The sequence below is a fragment of the Mesitornis unicolor genome, unplaced genomic scaffold, assembly GCF_000695765.1.
Source record: "Mesitornis unicolor isolate BGI_N332 unplaced genomic scaffold, ASM69576v1 scaffold6249, whole genome shotgun sequence".
NCBI lineage: Eukaryota > Metazoa > Chordata > Aves > Mesitornithiformes > Mesitornithidae > Mesitornis > Mesitornis unicolor.
Window position 1 is genome coordinate 61619 of NW_010205137.1, and position 21123 is coordinate 82741.

At 40.1% G+C, this 21123-nt stretch overlaps 1 protein-coding gene across 1 annotated transcript in view; it reads left to right on the plus strand.

The window, feature by feature from the left end:
• PHEX (phosphate regulating endopeptidase homolog, X-linked) overlaps positions 1-21123 on the plus strand; it is a gene marked incomplete at its 3' end in the record, with an annotated part of 46816 nt that overhangs the window by 9998 nt on the left and 15695 nt on the right. The window contains exons 4-7 of the mRNA XM_010191276.1: positions 12466-12552; positions 13640-13866; positions 17125-17193; positions 19250-19366. Coding sequence (XP_010189578.1) covers positions 12466-12552; positions 13640-13866; positions 17125-17193; positions 19250-19366 — 500 coding nt within the window. The remainder of the gene's footprint in view (positions 1-12465; positions 12553-13639; positions 13867-17124; positions 17194-19249; positions 19367-21123) is intronic.

Sequence of the window (21123 nt, forward strand, 5' to 3'; positions counted from 1 at the left end):
TCCATTTTGATTGGTGACCTTAATTAAGGGTTTAGGAGCACTATTGTCTTACCATTCAAATGCAAGTGGCCTTTTGTGAATTATTCAGAACTGGAAGTCTGAGGCAAGTAAATCAGTGCCTATTACCTGTGGTGAATGTTGATCGTGAACCAAGCAGTTTCTTTTCCTTCCTCTGAAGCCTGCAGAACAATGAAATACGGCTGTTTGTTTTGTTGTTTGTTTTTTTTTTTCCAAGTGACCGTGCAGGAAGCAATAAATTAAAAAAACAACCAAACAAACAAGTATGCAAACATTCCTAAATTTCAGCACTGGAAAGAAACTGATTTAAATTATGTGAATAATTTGTGAACATGTCTTCCAGGCCTTTTAAATTTAATTTATGCCTGTGGAAACTAATTTACAGATTAAGTCTCCATACTGATCCTGGCCCAGTGAGACACCTACTTCAGACGAATTTGCTGTGCTAAGCTTTCTAGCGTGGCTATTTTTTGAATGCCAGTCAATTTAAAGTGCAGAATTTCCAATGTGGCCAAGAGAAAGAAATGCAGGCCTTTTTGGAGGATACAGTGTGTGGGTGTTTAAAGAACATGAGACAGGCAGCAAACAAAATAACTTGACAGTGTAAGCAACTTTTCCCAATATAATCTGCAATGGTTTTCTTTATGAAATACATTCTTTTTAAAGTAAAAGTAGTAAAGTAAAAATACCTCAGAATGGAAATTTGCGCTATTTGACCATAGGATATGCCTTTCAGACAAATCCCAGAACCTGGTGTTGAGTGGATGCTGTCCTGCACAGAGGACCCTGTGCCACAGGGCTCTTTAGAGCTGGTTTTGCTTCTCCCACTCTTCAACACATGCTCAGTAGGGACCACAGGGATGGCTTGGATGTGAACCATGAAATCTGTAATATAGCTGCTGCCACTCATCCCTAGGTTTCTGTAGTAGCTGATCCATCTTTTCTGATTTCTTTCTTCACAGATAGCTGGTTGAGAGCTGTCCCAAGTAAGAGGGAGAATACCAGCAGTAATTAAAACCCACTGTTTTGCTTGGTCTGTTCTACTACAAATGGACCTCTCTTCTATGGTTCAGACACCCTTTTTCTTTCAAAGTGGTCTAAGATCTTTCCAATAATGACTTATTCATGTAAATATAAGGAAAAAACATAAGTGGTACAAGTCAGGTAAATCTCTCTTAGACTCAGAAGTACCTGAGTCAAAGGTGGAGAAGCCAGGACTTTTTCCAGGCTTTGTGGCTGCTCAGAATGAAAGTTGTGTTTGTAATGGGTGATTTTCAGAAACCATGAGTAGAGAAAGGAGATAATTTTGGTTCCTAAATGAGATTTTAAGGCAGCACAGTAACTCAGCCACAGGATTCCTATGGTATCTCCCTGGTTGGGATACCAGAGTGACATCCTCCAGTGATCCCTGTGCCATGCTGCTGTTCGACATGCGGCACAGTACTGCCCCTGGATTTACAGTGAACCTCTGTTTTGGCTGTCACCTGCAGAAGGATATATGTTCACATTTGCAGATACTGAATTTCAAAATTACTATATGGCTGTTCTTTGGACTGGTAATTTTGCAGAGAGAGGCATCCAGAGGGATCTTGACAGGCTGGAGATGTGGGCCCATGAGTAACTCATGAAGTTCAACAAGGCCAAGTACAACGTCCTGCACTTGCGTAGGAGCAATCCCAAGCACAAATACAGGCTGAGCTGAGAGTGGATTGAGGGCTGCCCTGAGGAGAAGGCCTTGGGGGTGTTTGTTGATGAGAATCTCAACATGAGCCAGCAACGTGCACTTGCAGCCCAGAAAGCCACCTGCATCTTGCAAGGTAATGGCTTTAAACTGGAAGGGTGTAGGTTTGAATCAGACATTAGGAAGAAATTCTTTGCACTGGCACAAGTTTCCCAGAGTAGTTGTGGATGCCCTCTCCCTGGAGGTGTTTAAGGCCAGGTTGGACAGGCCTTTGAGTAACCTGGTCTGGTGGGAGGTGTCCCTGTCCATGGAAGGGGGGTTAGATTAGATGATCTTTGAGGTCCCTTCCAACCCAAACCTTTCTGTGATTCATAGCTTGGAAAGCGTAGCAATCCATGACATCTGATTTCCCATTTTCTGACTAACAAAAGAAAATTACACAAGTACATGTTGAAAGTATTAATATAACAAAGTAAAGCTTAATGCTGCCATTTAGTATTGAGCTCCACCTATATTGTAACAACTGGGGACCTTACAATCTTCTTGTTTAAATGCAGTTTAAATGCAATTTAAACTCCTGTGTCTAATATTAAAATGACGTGTTATCCCTTGCAGCATAATACTGGGAGCCTAGAGGGGCAGGGTAGAGAAGGGGGAAATATTGCTCAAAAGGTTAAGATTTATTATTGAAATTAGATTTATAAACAGAGGTTCTCACATCCGCATAAGGTTATTTTTGGTTTTGTTACACTTTGTGTACAGTCATGTTAGTTAACTTGGAGGAACTTGCACGATGTGCTTATCTTGTCATATAAAAACCTCAGGGAATTTACAAAATGCTGAAACTGTAGAAGCAAACAGCATTGTAATTTAGGAAATGTGTTGTATGTTAGGGCACTGAACATCATTAGGAAACATTTATGTAAGCAAAGCTGTTTGAATGCCATTTCCATGAGAACTTCCATATTGCCATAATGGATATTCAAGAAAAGGATTGAGGAATTTCTTACTGGGGGGTAGGGGGCAACCTTAAAATGCCAATATATTAGTTGGATTTATTTGTATAAATACAGAACCTTTTCCTGAAATTGGTGTTTGGGAAAATTTTGTTTGACTTACTTGATTTATTTTCCTTGGGAATTAGAACCTATGTGAATTGATTCATTACTAAATCTTCATGAATTCCTGTGGACATCATATTAATTATATCCTCATTAATGCAAAATTAATTCATAATGATTAAATGTTCTATCAGAATGTCAGTACAATTAGTAATGATGGGCCGGTTATTTTCAAGAGTCACTAGTCTAACTGTGGTGAGATGGACAGTGTCATCAAGAAATAGGCTGATGGACAATAATTGTATCAAATACGAAAGATGTTTGCCTGGATCTATTAATGGTGTGTGGATCATCATTAAATGCCTTTTAAAAAAAAAACACAACAAAAAAACATCCCTCTACCCACAAACCTGTAACATAAAAAAAGGGGTGGAAGACATGCAGTTTATCAAAACAAGACAGGCCTAGATTAAGGCATCAGCTCTGCAAAGATGAACCTGAAGAATGAGCTCCTGGAGCTGCAGAATACACTGGTAGTTTTTATAGAAAAAAAAATAAATAATGAGAACACAGAAACTACTACATTTAAGGTACATCTGAGGCTGTGTAAGCCAACATAAGGCCTTCTAAAAGGGACCAGGACCTCATTCATTTGCATCCTGGATGCGCCTTCCGAAGAGGTAGGAATATACAACATGGCAGGTGGTAGGACAATCTAGGTTGTGTCCAGTGCTCTGCATTATTTCATATTCCTGTGTGAACAAGGAGTTTGCCTTTATGGAATTTGCTTGGAGTCATGATTTGGAGTCTTTATGTACGCCAGTAAGATGATTCTGGTGATCTGATTCTTTACAATGGGGAACTGAAGGAAAAATTATAAGAAAGTAGTAGAAGGCTAATTAAGGAGGGAACACAAAACACTTGAAAGTGGAAACAATATATGCTTCGGTAAAATGTAAAAGCTATATTATAAGCACCAGAAAAGTGTATTGACTTGCTGGTTTATTTTATTTTAGACTCAAAGGGAAAAGATTTATTTAGGCTAGGATAGTTTTAAGTATACGGAGAAAGATTTTTGCAAGCCTTTGATCCTAGTTTGTTTATCTATATGCATATTTAGCAAACAGTAGATAAATCTGGACCATAATGCACTATATATTTAAAATAGGTGTTTATAAAATGCATTTAAGTAGTTTTGGTAGTGCATTAGGTTCTGACTGCTTCCCTTCTAGTCCTCTGAAACTAAGTAATATTTACAGCCACCAGGAGAATAAAAGCAAGAAGACCCTTAATGTCAGTAAGGTGTTGGTATTTTAAAAATTATTTATCTACAATGACAGGAAAACTTTTCCTTTTAGTTGCGAGGGAGTGAAAATTGTATGTTTAAAGACTGTCCTTTCTGATTTTGGAATCCTGGAATCAAACTTTTATTTAAAAACCAATCATCTGAAGCTTATGTCTTGTAAAGAGTCTGGTGGGGAAGAGGACTCAGACTCCACATGTCAGACTGTGCATCAGACACCTGACCTAGCAAGAAGCACTGCAGAACAATAGCAGAGATGGTAGTTTATAAAAATAAGTAAGTTTAGGTTAGTTCATATTTTAGAGAAGCTTCGAAAAACCCAAATATTGCTATAAATCGTTAATAGAGGAAAGAGGCTGTTCTGTACACTAAAGTTGTACGTATATATCTATATATATGCGTATACATATATACATTCTTCACCCTCCCCTCTATACCCTTCTCCAGCTATAGAGGTCAGGTTTCTAAACTGATGAGAATAAAAAAATATATATCAGATTTTCTCCTGTGATGATCTCATGACCTGGATTGTTTGTGTTACAGGCTATTAAACTCACATTTTCAAGTAGTAAGACAGGAAAGTTACTGTTGGTCAAATGATCACAACAGACTTGTGTACAATTTTAGATGCTGTGGTCAGTGCTTTTATTTTGAGGTAGAACACTGTGCCTCTCATAGGCCTTCATCTATAAAACTTGGCACTGTCAGCCCTCCTCCTTCACTTAGCTTTGGGCTCTGAAAAAAAGAAAGTGGAAACCAGATATTCTGAATGAACGGCAGCTAACCCCAAACCATTCTGAAATAATCACTTTTGCAACATGTACGCTCACATTACTGTAATTAAGACTGTACATTTGTCTGGCTGTGATTTCCGTAACAGCAGCATGGCCCTGAAGTTTTTTTGCGTGCCTGTTGGCATCTTGGCCAAATAGCTGCTCTGTGAACTGTACTGAACTTGGCTTCTTAAATCCAGTGCTCTGGGAATTTGAAGAAAGGGAAGCATCTTCATGACACAGTTGGAATCCTTAGATGCCCTTAGTGGCACAACTGCAGTTGGCTACTTGGGTTGGGCTTTAGGGGTTACAGTTGCTTTTCAGGAACTCTTTTGCCATAGCTCTTTAGTGTGAAGGAAATAGGGGATTTAAGGCTTAGAGTCTTAATGAGGACTAGACTAATCATAATTGTCTTATTGCTCAGGAACTGCAGGGAATGCAATTCTGCACACAAGTGTGGTGTATTTGGTTTGATTGTCAAACTCAAACCAAGGTTTGAGTAGGTTTTTCTCTACTTTTAAGTGGAAATTTCTCACAGGACATCCTTAAAACACCCCTCTGCTGGCATCAGAGGATCTATTGCAAATTTCCAAAAGATAACATGGGTTTTGCTTCCTCAGAGAGGTAACACATAGTACTAATAGTGCTAATCTGGGAAGGAAACAAAGCTTGTAACTGATAGTTGGAGATGAGTGAACAGCTCTTCTAATTTTTCTTCTCATTAGTGTAGAATCATGACCCTTATAGCTGTAGACCAGCATAGAGGTGAGGGTGAAGAACATAGTCCTTATTGCTCAAGAACTGAAAGAGAAATCCACCTTCTCTGTCATCAGGTAATTGCAAAGATGCTCACTTTCCACAAGTAGAGTTCCTGTATTTTGGTTTAAGAAGCTGAAGCTCATAAACACACAGTATGGAGCAAATATCTGGTTGCTAGGTACTGCTACCCAAACCAAAAGGAGAGCATGCTGTTGCATGAGGCTTTGAAAGGGCCTTGGTGTGGGGCATAGCTGATGAGAGAGCATCTTCTTCCTTTGGGCCAGTGAATGAGTATGCATGGGCTTCTGAGAAGCCCTTGGGCTGCTTTCTAGATCTGCTCCTAAAAATAGTGCATTACAAATTGCTTTCAGTTGTAGTACTGAGCATCATCTGGGCAATGCTGAGCAATTCCTACTGTCACTGACATTAAAGGGACCAAGGGGCATTCACCATCTTCAAAGGATCAAGCTCTTTGAGTGTTTGGATCAAGTTCAGCTAGTTCTATGCTCATAAAGAAGCACTGTTCCAAACAGTAGGACTGTGATATGAGTTAGATAAGGAGGACTTAATCTGCTGTAGCTCATTTTCTTTATCTGCAACAGTGGATAATGGCTGTATCTCCTTGGTCTCACATGTCTAAGAGTGCTTTGAGATCCTTATCCTAAATGTATAGAGCGCAATGCCAGGAGAAACCATTAGATTATCTCCTATGAACTTTCTTGTATCACAGACAATTACATTACCCATGTAATGCAGCTCAACAGCTTACACTGGGTTAAAACATAATTCACTTTGGGCTAAAGCTTATCTTCCAAAAAAACATCAAGTCTTGAAGATGTTAAGGGGCAGAGAAGCCACTACCTTCTCTGCTTGGCTCCAGTGGTTAATCACAATCACTGCTGAATTTGTCTTCATCTTCCAACTGTTGGTTTTCTTTATGCCCTTTTTTGATAGACTAAAGCCTTCTTTGGCACCAAGCATTTTCTAATGGTGAGGTACTTCCACACTGTAATATCATCACTCTTTTACCATCTTTTATGAGACAAATCACACTTCTTTGCTGCATGGCTTTTTCTCCTGCCTTCTATTTCTCAAGCCACTCCACCCAAAGAAAAACCCAAATGGTTGTGATGTTTTTCTGCACCCTGTTCAACATTTTTAAAATATGGGCAGCTGAAGGGCAGGTGGTGTTTCAGTTTGTCTCACCTGCCTGTGTACAACAATAAGATCATCTCCTTGCTTTGATACTTCTCTGTTTTTGCAGTCCAAGACTGCTGTTTCCTCTAGAACTGCCCTAGTAGGTCATGTTGAATTACTTGTCTGCTTCTAGCTTTTCACCCCTCCAGGGTTACCACTTTGCAGGAAATGGTATGTCCCCTTGGGGTTCTTGTATAGGCTTTTTTATTTTTTTATTTAAATCTCAGCATACTCCCGCTGGGATATTTGCACATGTGGTTGTTTATCTTAAAGATACAAAACATTATAATATATTTCAGATCATCATCAGATATCACTGTGCAAACAGTTCAGTTTGCATTTTCCACATAGAGCAAATGTCTGTAAAAGGAGAATGATAAAAATGAATGGAAAAGAAAGCTACTCTCTTTACTAGCACAGTGTATTCTCCATATCTAGGGTTGGAAAGAGCAGTGAAAACATTTTTCTCTCTAGGATAAGAAATAAGCTTAGCAAATCAGAGACATCCATAGTGTCTTTTGGGAATGTAACTCACCTACATACATAGAAAACTGTCAGATAACATATAGAATATATACAATTTGCAAATCAGGACACTGATAAATTAAGTCAATATTCCTAATCTGAATAAATGGTATGCATATTTCTTTTCCCTGCAAATCTGATTTCTGCAAATCTGTCTGTACAATCCCTTTTTCAGGCACTTCAAGTCAGAAGAGGGAAAGGTACAGGATTTCTCAGTGTTATAAATAAAATACGGTGGTTGAAAACCAAAGTGAAGCTGTGTAAGAGAGTAGGCTGGAAAATCAACAAGGTCTAGAAATGGAAAGTAAGATTAAAGGTAACACTTAGCCACAAGACTATCCTTAGCAGCTTTGGAATAGTATGCAGTTAAATAAACACACACAGACACTAGCAAAGCTTACTTTGTAAAGTGCCTTGCTCTAACTTTTAACAGCAGATAATTGCTATTTACTGGAGAGCAGTGAACCACAGGAAGCTGGCCTTTTTTAGCCTTCTTGCCCTGGAAAAGAACTCTCTGAAGGCAACTCAATATAAGCCTCCTTCCTTCCTTTCCCAAACCCAGCTTCCCACCACCCCCAGCTGTGGCTTTTTTTCCTTGGCTATCTATCTGAGCATCTACAATTCAGACAGCTGAGGATCATTCCCAGCTATGGCATTTTTCTTGATCATGCTGAGTCTTTGTGTTTTGTATGAAAGCCAGGGAGAGGGTTTGCAATGATGCACCTGACCACCTGACCTGGGCTACCAGGAGTGCAAGAACTTTGATTTATAATGGGAACATCCCAGCCCTCAGCCCCTTGGTAGAAAAAAAATGAACAATGAAGCAATTTGCAACCTCAGAAAGTTTAGGCTATCACAATGACCTCTAGCCTGTTTCTGACTGTACAAATGGATGTTGCTTGATGAGATGAGTAACGTTATTTCAGTGCTGTGGAGCAGAATTGCCACTAAGTTTTGATGCTTGCCACAACTAAGTTTTATGCGAAGGGAGACATAAATCTTGCATCTGGGCATCTGGTGCATACATAACATGGACAATGAGGTGCTGAGATAAGTAGCACAGGCCAAGATCCCTTTCATCCAGAAGAGAAATACTTTGGAATGAATTTGAATGTGAAGGAAACAAAAGATGTGTCTGAAGAGCTGCTTTGCTAGAAAAGCCATTTAAACATGTACTTCATATTTGGCTGAGGAAATGTGATCGCAGACTTTGTGTTCAAGGTGTCTTAAGCTATGCTGGTTCACTTTGCTTGTCCAGGTGATTTTAGGGTATGATAATGTGCTTCCATTTGCAGCAGGCTAGTGATATAAGTCAGTAGCAGCATTAAGTTGTTAAATTGTAGTTGCTGTTAGTAATTATCCTGTGCTCTTTTGTTGGTTGTAAAGCAGTTTAGATTGTGGTCTTTTTTTAACCTCTCCAGCTAGATTTATTTTCTTTCTCTAGCAATGTAATATTTAGCTGCAAGCGTACAAATAAACTATTATTTCAAGGGATGTTTTCTTTAATTTTATTGGAGTGCTGTGTGTTTCCTAGTCTAGTCAAATCCATTTGTTCCTAAAAATTCTTATTTAACAATGAAGCTAAAAGATGCTCATGAAAGTCAGGTAAGATTTCTTTCACTATCAGTGAATCTTGTGAAGGATATGGGTTTTTTGTCTATTGAAACAGTCTATAGATTCAAGTTGAATTGAATTAAGTGGAAAATTGCTTTAGGGAGCTTTTAATTTTGAAACAAGAAAACTAAGTTTAAAAAAAAAAGAGAGAGAAAGCTGCAAGGACAAACTCACATACTCAATGTCCTTCTCAGCCTGAGTGAGCTGCTTTAGTGAAAATGCTGGTTACCATGATTTCGCTACCTTGGCCACAGTTTTTAATTCTAGGCACTGGCCTTAAGAAAAGCCTACTAGACTGAATTTCTCAGTGGTTTTGTATGAATACACACAATCTCCTAGTGAGGGGTGAGAGCAGGTGCTTGAAAAGGCAGAGTAGGGACCTAAACAGTAGGCCTGTGGGTATCTCATGATGCTGAACATTAGCTGATCTGTGGTGGTCTTTCTCTTCCTATCCTTTGGAAGACCTAATAGGTTTTGCTTTCATGCTGGTGTCCAAACAGAAAATATCTGAGGCCATTAAAAATTTTCAAGGTGGAAAGACAGTCCTCTCAGACAGCTACAATTAAGAGTTAAATTTTTTTCCAAGGGGCTGGAATTGCTCTCAATAGGTCACCAGCTGGTATTTCCCTCAGTGTAGATGAGAGCCCGAAATGCCACATTACACATTAAGGAATGGAGCATTGCTTAGAGAGTGCCCCTCTGTAACTGTGAGAGCACAGGATAGCCCTAAGGCAGGTCTGTTCAACTTGTGGAGGTCCTTGGAGAGCAGATACTCTGAGCTGCAGCCCTTCAAAATGCTGCACTGCTCAGCATGCACTGACCCACACAATTAGATACACTCAGTGCAGGAGCGGGGCAGTCGCAGCCTGCCACTGTGGCCAGGCTACTCACAGTACCTGACACTGTTAATTTAAAGATAGCTTGATGTGTCTACATTGATTTCAATCACAGTAGTGACTTTCTTTCCATGGATACAGCAACCGGTAGATAGCCCAATTGTTTACTCATATTTTTGATTAGTATGCATCACTTCTTGCCTTTTCTTTCTCTTCCTGTTTAAGTAGAATTTAAATATTCAAGGACATGCAAAATGCATATGTATTTGTGAGTTGAATAAGAAGTGAATATCTATGCCTTGTATTTGGATTTTAGACTAGCTAATGCAGAAATCAAATGGATGTGACCAGTGCTCTGGGTCTGAGCTTCTAAATCTTTCTGAAAGCTTGAGGCTAAGGCTAAGGAACCTCTATAGCCTGAAGAGCACCCATGGATCACATCCTCTGTTTCAGTGTCCACAGGTTTCAACCATCTTATTGAGGTTTTTGTGTTTGATCGCTGGATTTTATGTCATCAGGACCAAGATTTTTATTCATAAAGGAATTCTCAGCAAATTGGCAGCACCTACCCCATTTCATTCTTTGCAATAGAGCAGCGAGTCTTACAGCTTTGTTCTGTTGCATAACGAGATAGTTTGATGGGAATACACCCAGTTTGTTTTTAACAGGATTTTATGCAGGTGTATTCCTAGAGTTTATTTTATTTTACTGGATTTCATCCTCTGTATCTCTCCTGAGCTTTAGCCGGGCTCTAGCCATTGAATTTTATTAGCTACAAAATTTCATGGCTATGCAACTCACTGGCAAGGAACAGAAGTTATTGCAATGGCTTTAATAGGAGTGTATTTTTTCATCCTTAGTTTTATGGAGGTTTCATTTATAGTTTCTTTTAAAATGTCATTGTTAAAACATGAACAGGTCTGATTATTCTGCTAAGAACTGTGCACACGATATGTGTCAATGATTTGCATTATATTGTATTTAACAAGCTGAACAATATTAACGATTTGAGGATCTGAAACAAAAGCTATTGGGAATCCTGTCCAATAGTATTTTTAGGGAAAACCTCATTCATAACTAAAAGAGAATGATCTCATCACACCTCTCAAGGATCCAAGCAAACGAGTTGATTGATTTTTGTTTTGTTTCTTTTTTTTTTTTTTTTAAGGAGAAAAGGGATTGGAGGGAGAGAATAAGTGGCCTTTGCTTATCACTAGGGTATTCTTTGACTAATAACCAGTTTGAGGTCAGCAGTATGTTTCCCTGAGTGGTCACCTGAGCACAGGTGAGGAATGCCTGAGAGTTGCGGCATAGTTCCTCAAGGTGCTAGGAAAATCCTGGGAGATAAGTGTTTTAAACCTCCAGCAGTGAGCTCCTAACACTGAATGAAGCAACCCACACCCAGACTGTTCTCAGCTACAGAATCTAATGGTGCCATCTAGCTGGACTTTTGCCCCCTGGGAGAGGTGACATTGGAGAGAGGGCTCTGGTGAGCTGCTGGAAAAGGCAGGGGCTGGAGAGTGAGCAGCTGCTGCCCATTTGCAGGAGGGTGCTGCTTTTGGATGACAGCACCACCAGCTCTTCAGTACTCTGCATCACCCCAGCCAGTGCTGGCAGAGAAGAGTAGCATTGCACTGACACCTGACTAAACTCTATGTGGAAGTGGTTTGGTTTTGTCATAGATGGTGCTGTGAAGTCCCAGTGGCCTTCTGCCTTGGCAGGCCACTGGGGTTCCTGTGCTGTGCCTTGTTCCCCCTTTTGTGCTCAGGCACCACATGGGGCCAATCTGCACTGTGCCTTTGCTGATTTGAAACCCAGAGCACTGGGGAGTATGGAATAGAGAAGGCACTCTTGAATTTTTTGAGACATTTTAGCTCTGGCTGAGTATAAAACAGGAGGGACTTGGGATGGTTCCAGCAAAGCCACTCTCCCCAGTGATCCCAGCAGCAATAAGGCAATGCTGTGCAGGACCTGTTTGGGCCTTCCAAAACCAGATGAGGTCAGACAGGGTTTGCTAGTCCCGTTTCTGTACTGTGTTTAAGTACTACCCTGCTCCTCTTGGCCATGGAAGTGCTCATGCTGTGCTGCACCTGAGCTGATAGATAATGCTCTACCTGTGCTGGTAGATCTCGCTAAAGCTAAGCTGCCCCTGCATTTAGCCATAGTATCTGTATCTGCAGCTGAATAATGTCTGATTTGACAGACAACAGGGCAGTTCTCTGCTGCTTTCTTTCAGCAGCAGCAGCTCTGGCAAAAGTGAATGCCAGTGCTCCTGTTTCTGGGATGCTGTCACCTTCTCCATTAGACTCTGATTTTACAACATACCAGCACCACAGGCTGAGCCACTTGAAAGAATTCCTGACTCCCTGCCCTTTACATTGGTTCCCACCCTCACCCCATGATTCCCTGTGCTCTTAGTTTGCTGAGGTTGGCTGTTTATGAGGACAAGCAATAAACAGTATCTGTCAGCTGGCTTTAAAACAGACTCCTTAAAAACAAACAGATAAAAAGTCCTCCTCTGTTGGAGGTGGAAAAAAGTGCAAACACTTCTTTTGTCTGTGTTACTACTTAAGAAAATACATATGTAACCTCATCCTTAATTAAAAAATGCTATGATTAAAAAAAAATGCTGAGACAGGCAAACAGACAGTTCCTGCATTTTGCAAAGTATTGAAAAAAATGTAATTTTTTTTTTCAGCATTACTTGAGAGACCTATCAGCAAAAGACGAGACAGTGAAGCTGTGCAGAAGGCCAAGATCCTTTATGCATCCTGCATGAATGAAAGTAAGTGGCTTGATTTGAGTGGAACACGTATGCGTTACTTGCATTTACAAAGGCCAGCTCTTTTGCTGTCTGCTGAGCTCTGTGAAGCCTTGAGGAGACATAGTTTTCTCCTATTTGGATTCAACTGAATGCAGAGGGTCTTCTATGTGTTTCTAAAGTTGGCTGTCAAGACTGAGGTGCACCAAGGCACAAAAAGTTAGTTTTACAGAAGCCTCTGCTTGTCAGGGAGCTGTGAAGGAATATTTTTCTGTGCAAAAGGATGCCAAAGCCATGCCCTGGGGATGTGAGGGTAGCGCCTGGAAAATCAGAGGAGCTGTCTGATGAAATTCTCATACTGACACGTTCAAGAGCTTGTCACTCAGCACCTTCTACCTTTCTCTAAGTGCATTTAATCAAAACACTTCCACGAGGCTGGGTACAGACAGCTATGGAGTCTTTAATTTCAAGTTATCTGAAAGCAAGCAAGTTTGGACGGGAAGCTCTATAACCACATTTGTGGAGTGCTTTTCCTGAGCTTGTAAATCTTGCTGTAAGGTGATGTACACTGGGACATGCCACTACCTTTATGTAGCTGCATGGGTGAAAGATGGGTTGGGAGGGAGTGGACTTTGTCCTTCAAAGTGCCTTTTGTCCTTCTGACTCTTTCAGATTGTTTTTTCCTGAGCAGTTTTTTTCCAGTATGGCCCGAGACCGACTGTCAGCAATTGAGACAGCCTGCTCCACAGTCTTAGTGCTGAGATGCTGACCCTTCTAGCTTTGATCATGTATAATAACTCCCTCTCACAACCAGTGAAGTTTCTATGCTAGTTCCTAAGCGAGGAGTGTTTGGTTTTTTTAATTCACTTAATTCCAGCTGCTTGCCTTTTTTGAAAGGAACTAATTTGCCTCTCTTATTCTTGATTCAGATTAACTGGGTTGAAGTCCCGCTTTTGTGTGCTCACAGGCAGAGCAAAGGCTTTGGGTTTCAGCTATTGTGTTTTGTCTTGCCTAGAAATCAATCAATGCCGATAAACCTTTGTGTCTTGTGTAGCTGCTGGGGGATTTGAATTGTCTGGAATGTAATTGTTGTCACACTTTGACATTTTAGATAAGATTGAAAAAGCCGATGTGAAACCCCTGTTAAGTATACTGAGGCATTCACCTTTCCGCTGGCCTGTGCTGGAATCCAATATTGGGCCTGAAGGGCAGTGGTCAGAAAGGAGGTTTAGCTTAGTCCAAGCCTTGGCAACTCTTCGTGGTCAATACAGTAACTCTGTCTTCATCCGCTTATATGTGGCTGCTGATGACAAAATCTCCAATCGGTATATCCTGAAGGTACAATATAACATATCTAATAGGTTACTTTACATGATATTTTGTGGTTTCATATTTTTAAAACCATGTTTACATGCCAAATGTTTACACTTGATTATTGTTGCTGTTATCTACTGACTTACAGATGTACATAGGTGCTAATTTATGGGAATGTAGAAGCCACTAGGAACCATATTTTGTTAAAAAATATTTATGTACAGGATATTTTCTCCTTTCAAATGGCTAAAAAAGAGTAACATATGTTCCCAGTGGACCAATGTCGAGGATCTATGTGTGTAAAAACGAGACAGGTAGATATCCAGTCCTGTAGATGTTCTGGGTGCTACTTATGACTCATCAATTGCAGGAAGAATGTGGGATTTTTTTGTGAAGATGAAAAATGCTGCATCAGTAGCAGACGTTTTGAAATTTGAGCTATTTTTCTTGAGCTGGAAATGCACTATCTTGTGCTTATTTAGCACCTTTCAACACAGATGTATCTCAAACACTTCTAAACCTGAAATACAGAATTTACTTTCTGGACCAAAGCATTACCAGTTTGTTAGCAGTGTATGGCATTACAAAACTGTTCAGATTACTGAGTAAAAGACCCAAGAAGTGTTGCCTCACTGTAGTCTGACCAAACTCCGGAGAGAATTGTAACTATTACTGTGAGATGTCGCCATGGCAAGACGGAGGGCCTGGGCCAAAAATATTGTTGTGGTTTAAGAAGTAGAGAGGTGTAGCTACAAGAAAATAGTTTATGAGGCAAAAGAGAAGGGACAAAGAGGAAAGTTATGATGCCATTCATTACAGCAAAATAGGATCTATAATCCTTATGTTGCTAGCATATATTGGCTAACTATAGGAATATAGCCAAGAATACATTTTATATGGGGATCAAACAACAGTTAACTGTGGTGGTACTGCAGTGGATGTCAATTCTGTCTCAGGTCTTTAAAATGTCTTTTTACCAAGGCATTGAACTGGTGTGAAATTGAAGGGTAACTTTTCCCCATCTCTAGGATGTTTTCCTAAATAGTCAAGTCAACAGCAGATCAACAGTTTGCTGTATCAAAGATGTCATTCTGCTAAGACGCTGTCCAGATCCTGTCAGAATTGCTCTGTCTGGGAACTTGTTTAAAAGAACTGAAACAGTAGCGTCAGGAGAATGGTTTAGTTATTTCCTGTCATAACATTTCAGTCCAAGTCACCTGCCAGCCAAGGGCTGGGAAGATACACCTTTATTGCTGGTCTCTTGGAAATGTATTATACCCAGCAGTATCTTCACTCAGTATGCTTAGTGGCACCTAAGAATTTGGTATCTAAATAACTGAAGCACTACATGCTGCATATAACGTATTGTTCCGGAGGCTATTTTGTTGTTGTTGTTTTTAATTTGATTAAGATCTTGATCTGCAGAATGCATCAGCCAGTTTTCTACTTTGTCTGTGTTTTAACAAATTCCCAGGGGTGCAGATGTAACACAAAGTATTTCAACCTGCTTGTGAAAATGGCTCTATTGCAAAATCTTTTTTGTTCAGCATTGCAAAATCATGAATGGATCAGAAAAAATAGAAACTCCAAGTAAAATTTTGTTCAGCATTCAACACGATCATTTTTTCTTGAGGGCTGAAGAAGTTTGTTAACTTTTTTATTTACTTCCCATATTTTTGCTTTCTTGGTTTCAGTGAGTTGTCAGATCTAACTCTTAAGCCAGGAAAATTTGGCTGAGCATTTCATGCAACAGTCACATAGTTGAAATAGACAAAATCATCTGAAGTTAACTGCTACCAGGACACACATATGCAAAGCATAACAGTATATTCTTTTTGCTTCAATAGGCTGGAAAAAAAGAAGGTAATACTGTTTTTTAAAGAATCAGAGTTGCACTGAGCATCACAGCTACTCTCTTTTCAGTGGATTATTTGTTTTATTTAGTTTATGGTGTATTTTAAAAGTTGAGCAGAGTCAATAAAGGAAAAGATGACATTTATTCATTCATTTGAGATTCTAGTTGTATTTATTTAGGTCCTTTTTATAAATCGAGAAAATATGAAATATATAAATAGTGTAGGATTTAGATTAAAAAAGACTTATGTGAAATAGTATGAATAAATACAGTATCTCTTCACTGGGCTTATCTTTAAGATAACAAATACATCATCAAAACAATAAGTTTAGAACATCGAAACTGTTGTTCCTGCTCCCATCAGTATCTTATTCAGAGTTTGGAAGTTGGTTGAATTATATTTGCAGCTTTGGCTTCCATACTCATACAACGTAACCTAATCAAGTTGAAGTGTTTTGGGAAATCTCAGTTTCCAGTAATTTTAAGATATCTGTTGCACTGTGATTTTTGCCTGGTTAGGAACTTGAAACAGTATTGAAATACTCCCATGTAGTCCTTTCATTCAAGAGACTAGGTGTAGGTGTCAGTGAATTTTCAGTACTAGTTTAGAAATTACCTTGAGGACGTTATTCCAATATTGGAGTTGCTGTAGACCAACAAATGTGATCCAAGTTTAGATCAAAGAGGTAAGTGAAGGTCCAAGATCCACCTGGATCTACCATACATCTTTAGCTAATGTACTGGAGGCACAACAATTTCCTGTCCACGCATGCCATCATTTCTGTGGCTGGTATCCAGCTGTTTTAGTACGTCTATTCAAAAACCCAAATACAGCACTCAGGAACGGTTTAGGGTGAAGCTCAAGAGTGCAACCTCAATTTCAGTCAAAGTCATTAGTCAGCATTAGTCAATGATGCTTTTCATGCACATAGCAGCTAACATGCTCCAGAACCTAATGGGTATTTTGTCCATACACTAAAGTAGTGTTTTTCTCAAGCTGATCTTGTGCCTCCCAAATATCTGTAGCGTGAATGGCCGTCAGCACAAACTGTTGGATCCTGTGGACTCAGTCCTATTGCATTACCCTACTCGCTAATGGAGCCTTAAACACATAGACCACAGTAGGTGATCCTTAGCTGCAGTAGTTGGCTCAGATGTTGCAGGGGATATTTGAGGCTCTCCGGATCACAGTAATATGATTTGGGTTATGTCTGTCAGCACAGCATAACATTTTCCTGATGTTTTGTTGGTTTTTATTTTTAAATCCTGTGGAATTCAGGCTGGTGCAATGTATTATGCATTAAATATTTACACACATCCACCATAATTGCTTGAAAAACATGAACTCTTCCAGGGTTGCTTATAGGGCTACCTTTGAATTCTGATGTATTTACCTATTAAATGCTTTTACTTGTTATTTTTAACAGCTCGATCAAGCAAGCCTCTCTCTTGCATCTCGAGAGGATTACCTAGAAAACACCACAGAAGCTAAAGCTGTAAGTATTACTAACTGGAATTCAGAGTGATCATTTTTCCCCTCAGTTTTTTTCATTGTTGCTTTGGTTTTGTTGAGCTCCAAAATGAAGAACGGGTTGTGGCTTGTTTGGATTTAGATTTTTTGGGATATCTTCCCTTGGAAAACACCACAAGCACAGCCACCACTACCACAAATACTATTGCAACGTTTCTCAAATGAAAATTTTTTGCAAGGGTTGTGGCCTCTGATGCTTTTCCTCCCCTTTGGAAGAGGCCTCTAGAGTTCATCTAGTCCAACCACTCTGCTCAAGCAGAGTCAGCTACAGAAGATTGCCTGGGAGAGTGTCCAGTCAGATTTTGAATATCTCCACAGATGAAGACTCCACAACCTCTATACCATGCCCCCAGTGAGAAAGTGTTTTCTTGTGTTCAGGTGAAATTTCATGTTTCTTTTTGTGCCATTGCTTCCTGTCCTGTCACTGAGCCACACTGAAAACAGTCTGACTCTCTGGCTTCTTTATTTTCCCCCCATCAGGTGTTTATACATGTGCATGAGATTCCCCTGAGCCTTCCCTTCTCTAGGCTGAATAGTCTTGGGTCTCTCACTTTCGCAGCGCTGAAAGATGATCTGGCCTGGCTTTTACGGAGGCCTCTCTCTGGCATGGACTCAAAGGGTGCTTGATCCTCCCTAATCAGGAGGCAGCTAGAAGAGAGGCCATGGGCTCCCTTTGATCAAGCACAGCCATCAGTTTCTTAGCAGCTTCTGAAGCTAACTTTATAGCTTTTACCTGACCTGGTGGCAGTGAAAGCCCTCATGCTCCTCGGGGGTCTCAGTAGTTCCCAGATCATGGACAAAGTGTCCAGAAGCTCAAGAACATCTCAACAAAGTGAAGCCCAGAAGCCATGTCTGTGGGCTGCCTACATGAGCAGCCCTCCAGGCCTGCCTCCTAGGCTCAATTAGGGTAGAAGGCTAAGCACATTTTGAAAGCCACTGCAGGTTATTAATTCATTTATGAATTCATTTAAAGAAGTGAATGAGTTCCAAAATGGATTTTAAGTATTTGTTTCCTCTTCTCCCCTCCTCTCTTTACGATTTCGCTGCTACAGCTTAGTTTCTTGCTGCTTTTCTAAGGACAGCAGTCGTGAACAAATGTTTATCAAAGGCTTTAATGTACCAGTATTTGACAATGGTGGTTCCTCACGTAATGAAGACCTGTGGGCAGCATCCAGCACATGCAGCCCAAAGCTTAAAGTAAACAACACCTTGGGCTGTCAGGGGGAACAAGTCATAGCTACTGATGAAAGTTTTGCAGTTTAAGAACTGTATCTACTAAAAGCTTAAAGGTGGAAATGCAGTGGGATATGTTTTTGCTTTTGTTGGACTATGGGCCTGTAGGAGTTGATAAGGAGCAATCTGAACTCTGCAAAGATTCTGCTGGAGGGGAGGTAGCACAGAAATTGCTACAGTATCATTATACATGCAGTGTATTTTGCTAACATTTATATATACATGCTGAGACTAAAATGTACTTTACTGGGATAAGCTGGCAAGAGCAGAGCAGGGCAGAGCAGAGCACTGTAGCAGGGATGTGTGCTGTGGTGGCAGGAACAGAGCTCAGTGGAGTGTGCCTTTATCTCCCTATCTTCTCAGCCACTAAGCTTGCACTTGTATGTAAATAATTCTTCTGTCTGATGACTGTATGAGTATCTGTAAAATACTGTTGTACCTTCATACACATTGTCTAATTCCACTGTAAGCATTGTCAGTCTAATCCAGAAGTGTCATTTGCATTTCCTGAGATTTCTGCTTTGTGAACCACAGCTAGTATCTCTGTCTGTTGTGCACAGTATACTTACAGTGTTATTTCTCCATTTGTCCTTGATGACAGCAAGCATTCAATGTAAGCACAGTACAACTTTGGTTGCTAAGGCATAAAAGTACAAAGTACTATACCCCTTGCTATAGCTGGGCATTTCTGACCTGCTGCTATAGCTGTGCTCAAGTGCAAATCCAGTGGTCATTTAACTCTTTTTTTCTTTTTGTTTTCTTTTTGTTTTCTTTTCTTTTCTTTACAGTACCGAGATGCCTTTTTGCAGTTCATGGTTGATACAGCAGTGCTTCTAGGCGCAAACGCTTCACGAGCCGAATCTGATATGAAGTCGGTTCTAAAACTGGAAGTTAAAATAGCTGAGGTTGGTAATTTGATGCAGGATTGATGCTAGCCTTAAAAAAAGAAAAGTGAAATCCTGTTTCAGAATGGAAAGCCATTATATCAAAAGCTTTAGCAATAGCAGTTTATGGAAGTAGAAGGAAAGGAGCAGAACCTGATGAAGAAAGAATGAACAATATTCTTCTCTTAGTTAATTCTTAAACTGATTATTTTATTGTTGGCGACGGAGGGGGGCGGGAGTGGGAAACTTAGCCAAATACCTTTGGTCCTTTAAATTATTAATATTTCTTAATATTCTGCATGGTCAGAATTTGAGACCCTGCTGTGAAGCTGTGTTGTGAATACATTAGTAACTATTCAAAAAGCAGACGAGACTGATTCTCTGAGGAAGAGTCTCAAAGCTGTACAAGGCTGAGGTTGGATATTGATGCTTGGTAGTGAGAGGGTAGTGGTTACAGGAGCACCACTGTTAGCTCCTGAGCTGCCTTCACCGGCTGCCCTGGGAGAGGGGATGAGCAACTCCATGAGTTTTCATTTAGGGGACCAACTGAACTTAGTAAAGCTAAACAGATTTAAATCTGACTTTTGGTTCTGACTGATTTACTTGGTGACATTTTTGCCCATTTTTAACTGAGTTTAACTATTGTATTAGAACTGTTGCAGTCCAAAGGAGCATTTCTTCTTTCCCATATCCCTGTTTCAGCATGGATACTGCAGGAGTCTCGCTCCTGAGGTCTCTAAGTCCTCAGTGGTTTCAGCTTCTTCCAAAGTGAGAGAGAAGAAACCAGCAAAAGTTAGGGCTACAAAATGACACTGATTTGCAGAACTGTCAGCTGAGCTGAGGATTTCTTCATCTCACCAAGGAAAGAAGCTATCTTTCCCACAGTCCCCTGAGAGAAGCCTGCAAGGGACAGGTGATGCAGCAGAAAATTACTTCTCCCTGAGTTCTGCTGTTGCCATCTACAGGAGGAAAGGCAGTGATGCTTCTTAATGGTGTTTGTGTGCAGAATTGGGGGGCATCCACAACAGTAAATCGGTAAATCAGTGTTTCCAACTCTCTGCTGAAAGAGGAGCTGAAATTTTGTCAACTCTCTAAATAAAGCTCAATATTTAGCTTCAGTTACCTAGTCTGGGTGGTTCAATGAGCAGATACTTTGTTTTGACCTAGTAGACTCAAAAAACCAGGAAATGTTTCTTCTGTTCATTGGCAATGTGATAAGAAGATGCATTGCTACATCTGGTAGCTTTAATGCTTCACTTAATGAATGTCTGATAGAGCTTTAATCCATAAACTATATAGGTAAAGTTGCCATATAAGATGACATGGATCATGTAACAGCCTTCAGGATCAGTAATGCATACCATTATGCAACAAGCTATACCTGCTCATGCTTACCTAATTTCCCTTTAGTATGAATAATCCTAAAATATATCCAGATATTAGGCATGAGTCCAGGAACATGGATTGTTGCATGATCCCTAATGAGCACAATGAATTACATAAATGTATTACTATGATTTCAAAGGAGACCTGTTTGTTACATGGGCTTTCACTGTATCCTGTGTTCCTCTGTATTCATTTTAAGTGAACATACATAATGGAGAACTTGTGTGCTCAGGAAGAGAGACAGCAAGGATAAAGGGAAGATACTTTGGATATAGGAAGGAGAGGCAAGCTTTGAGAGAGCTTCTTGTATACAAGGAAGATTTCAAGTGGGTTTGAATTACTGGAGGAAGAGGAAAAGTTTTGAGAGGAAAGGAGCAGATAAGTTCAAGAAG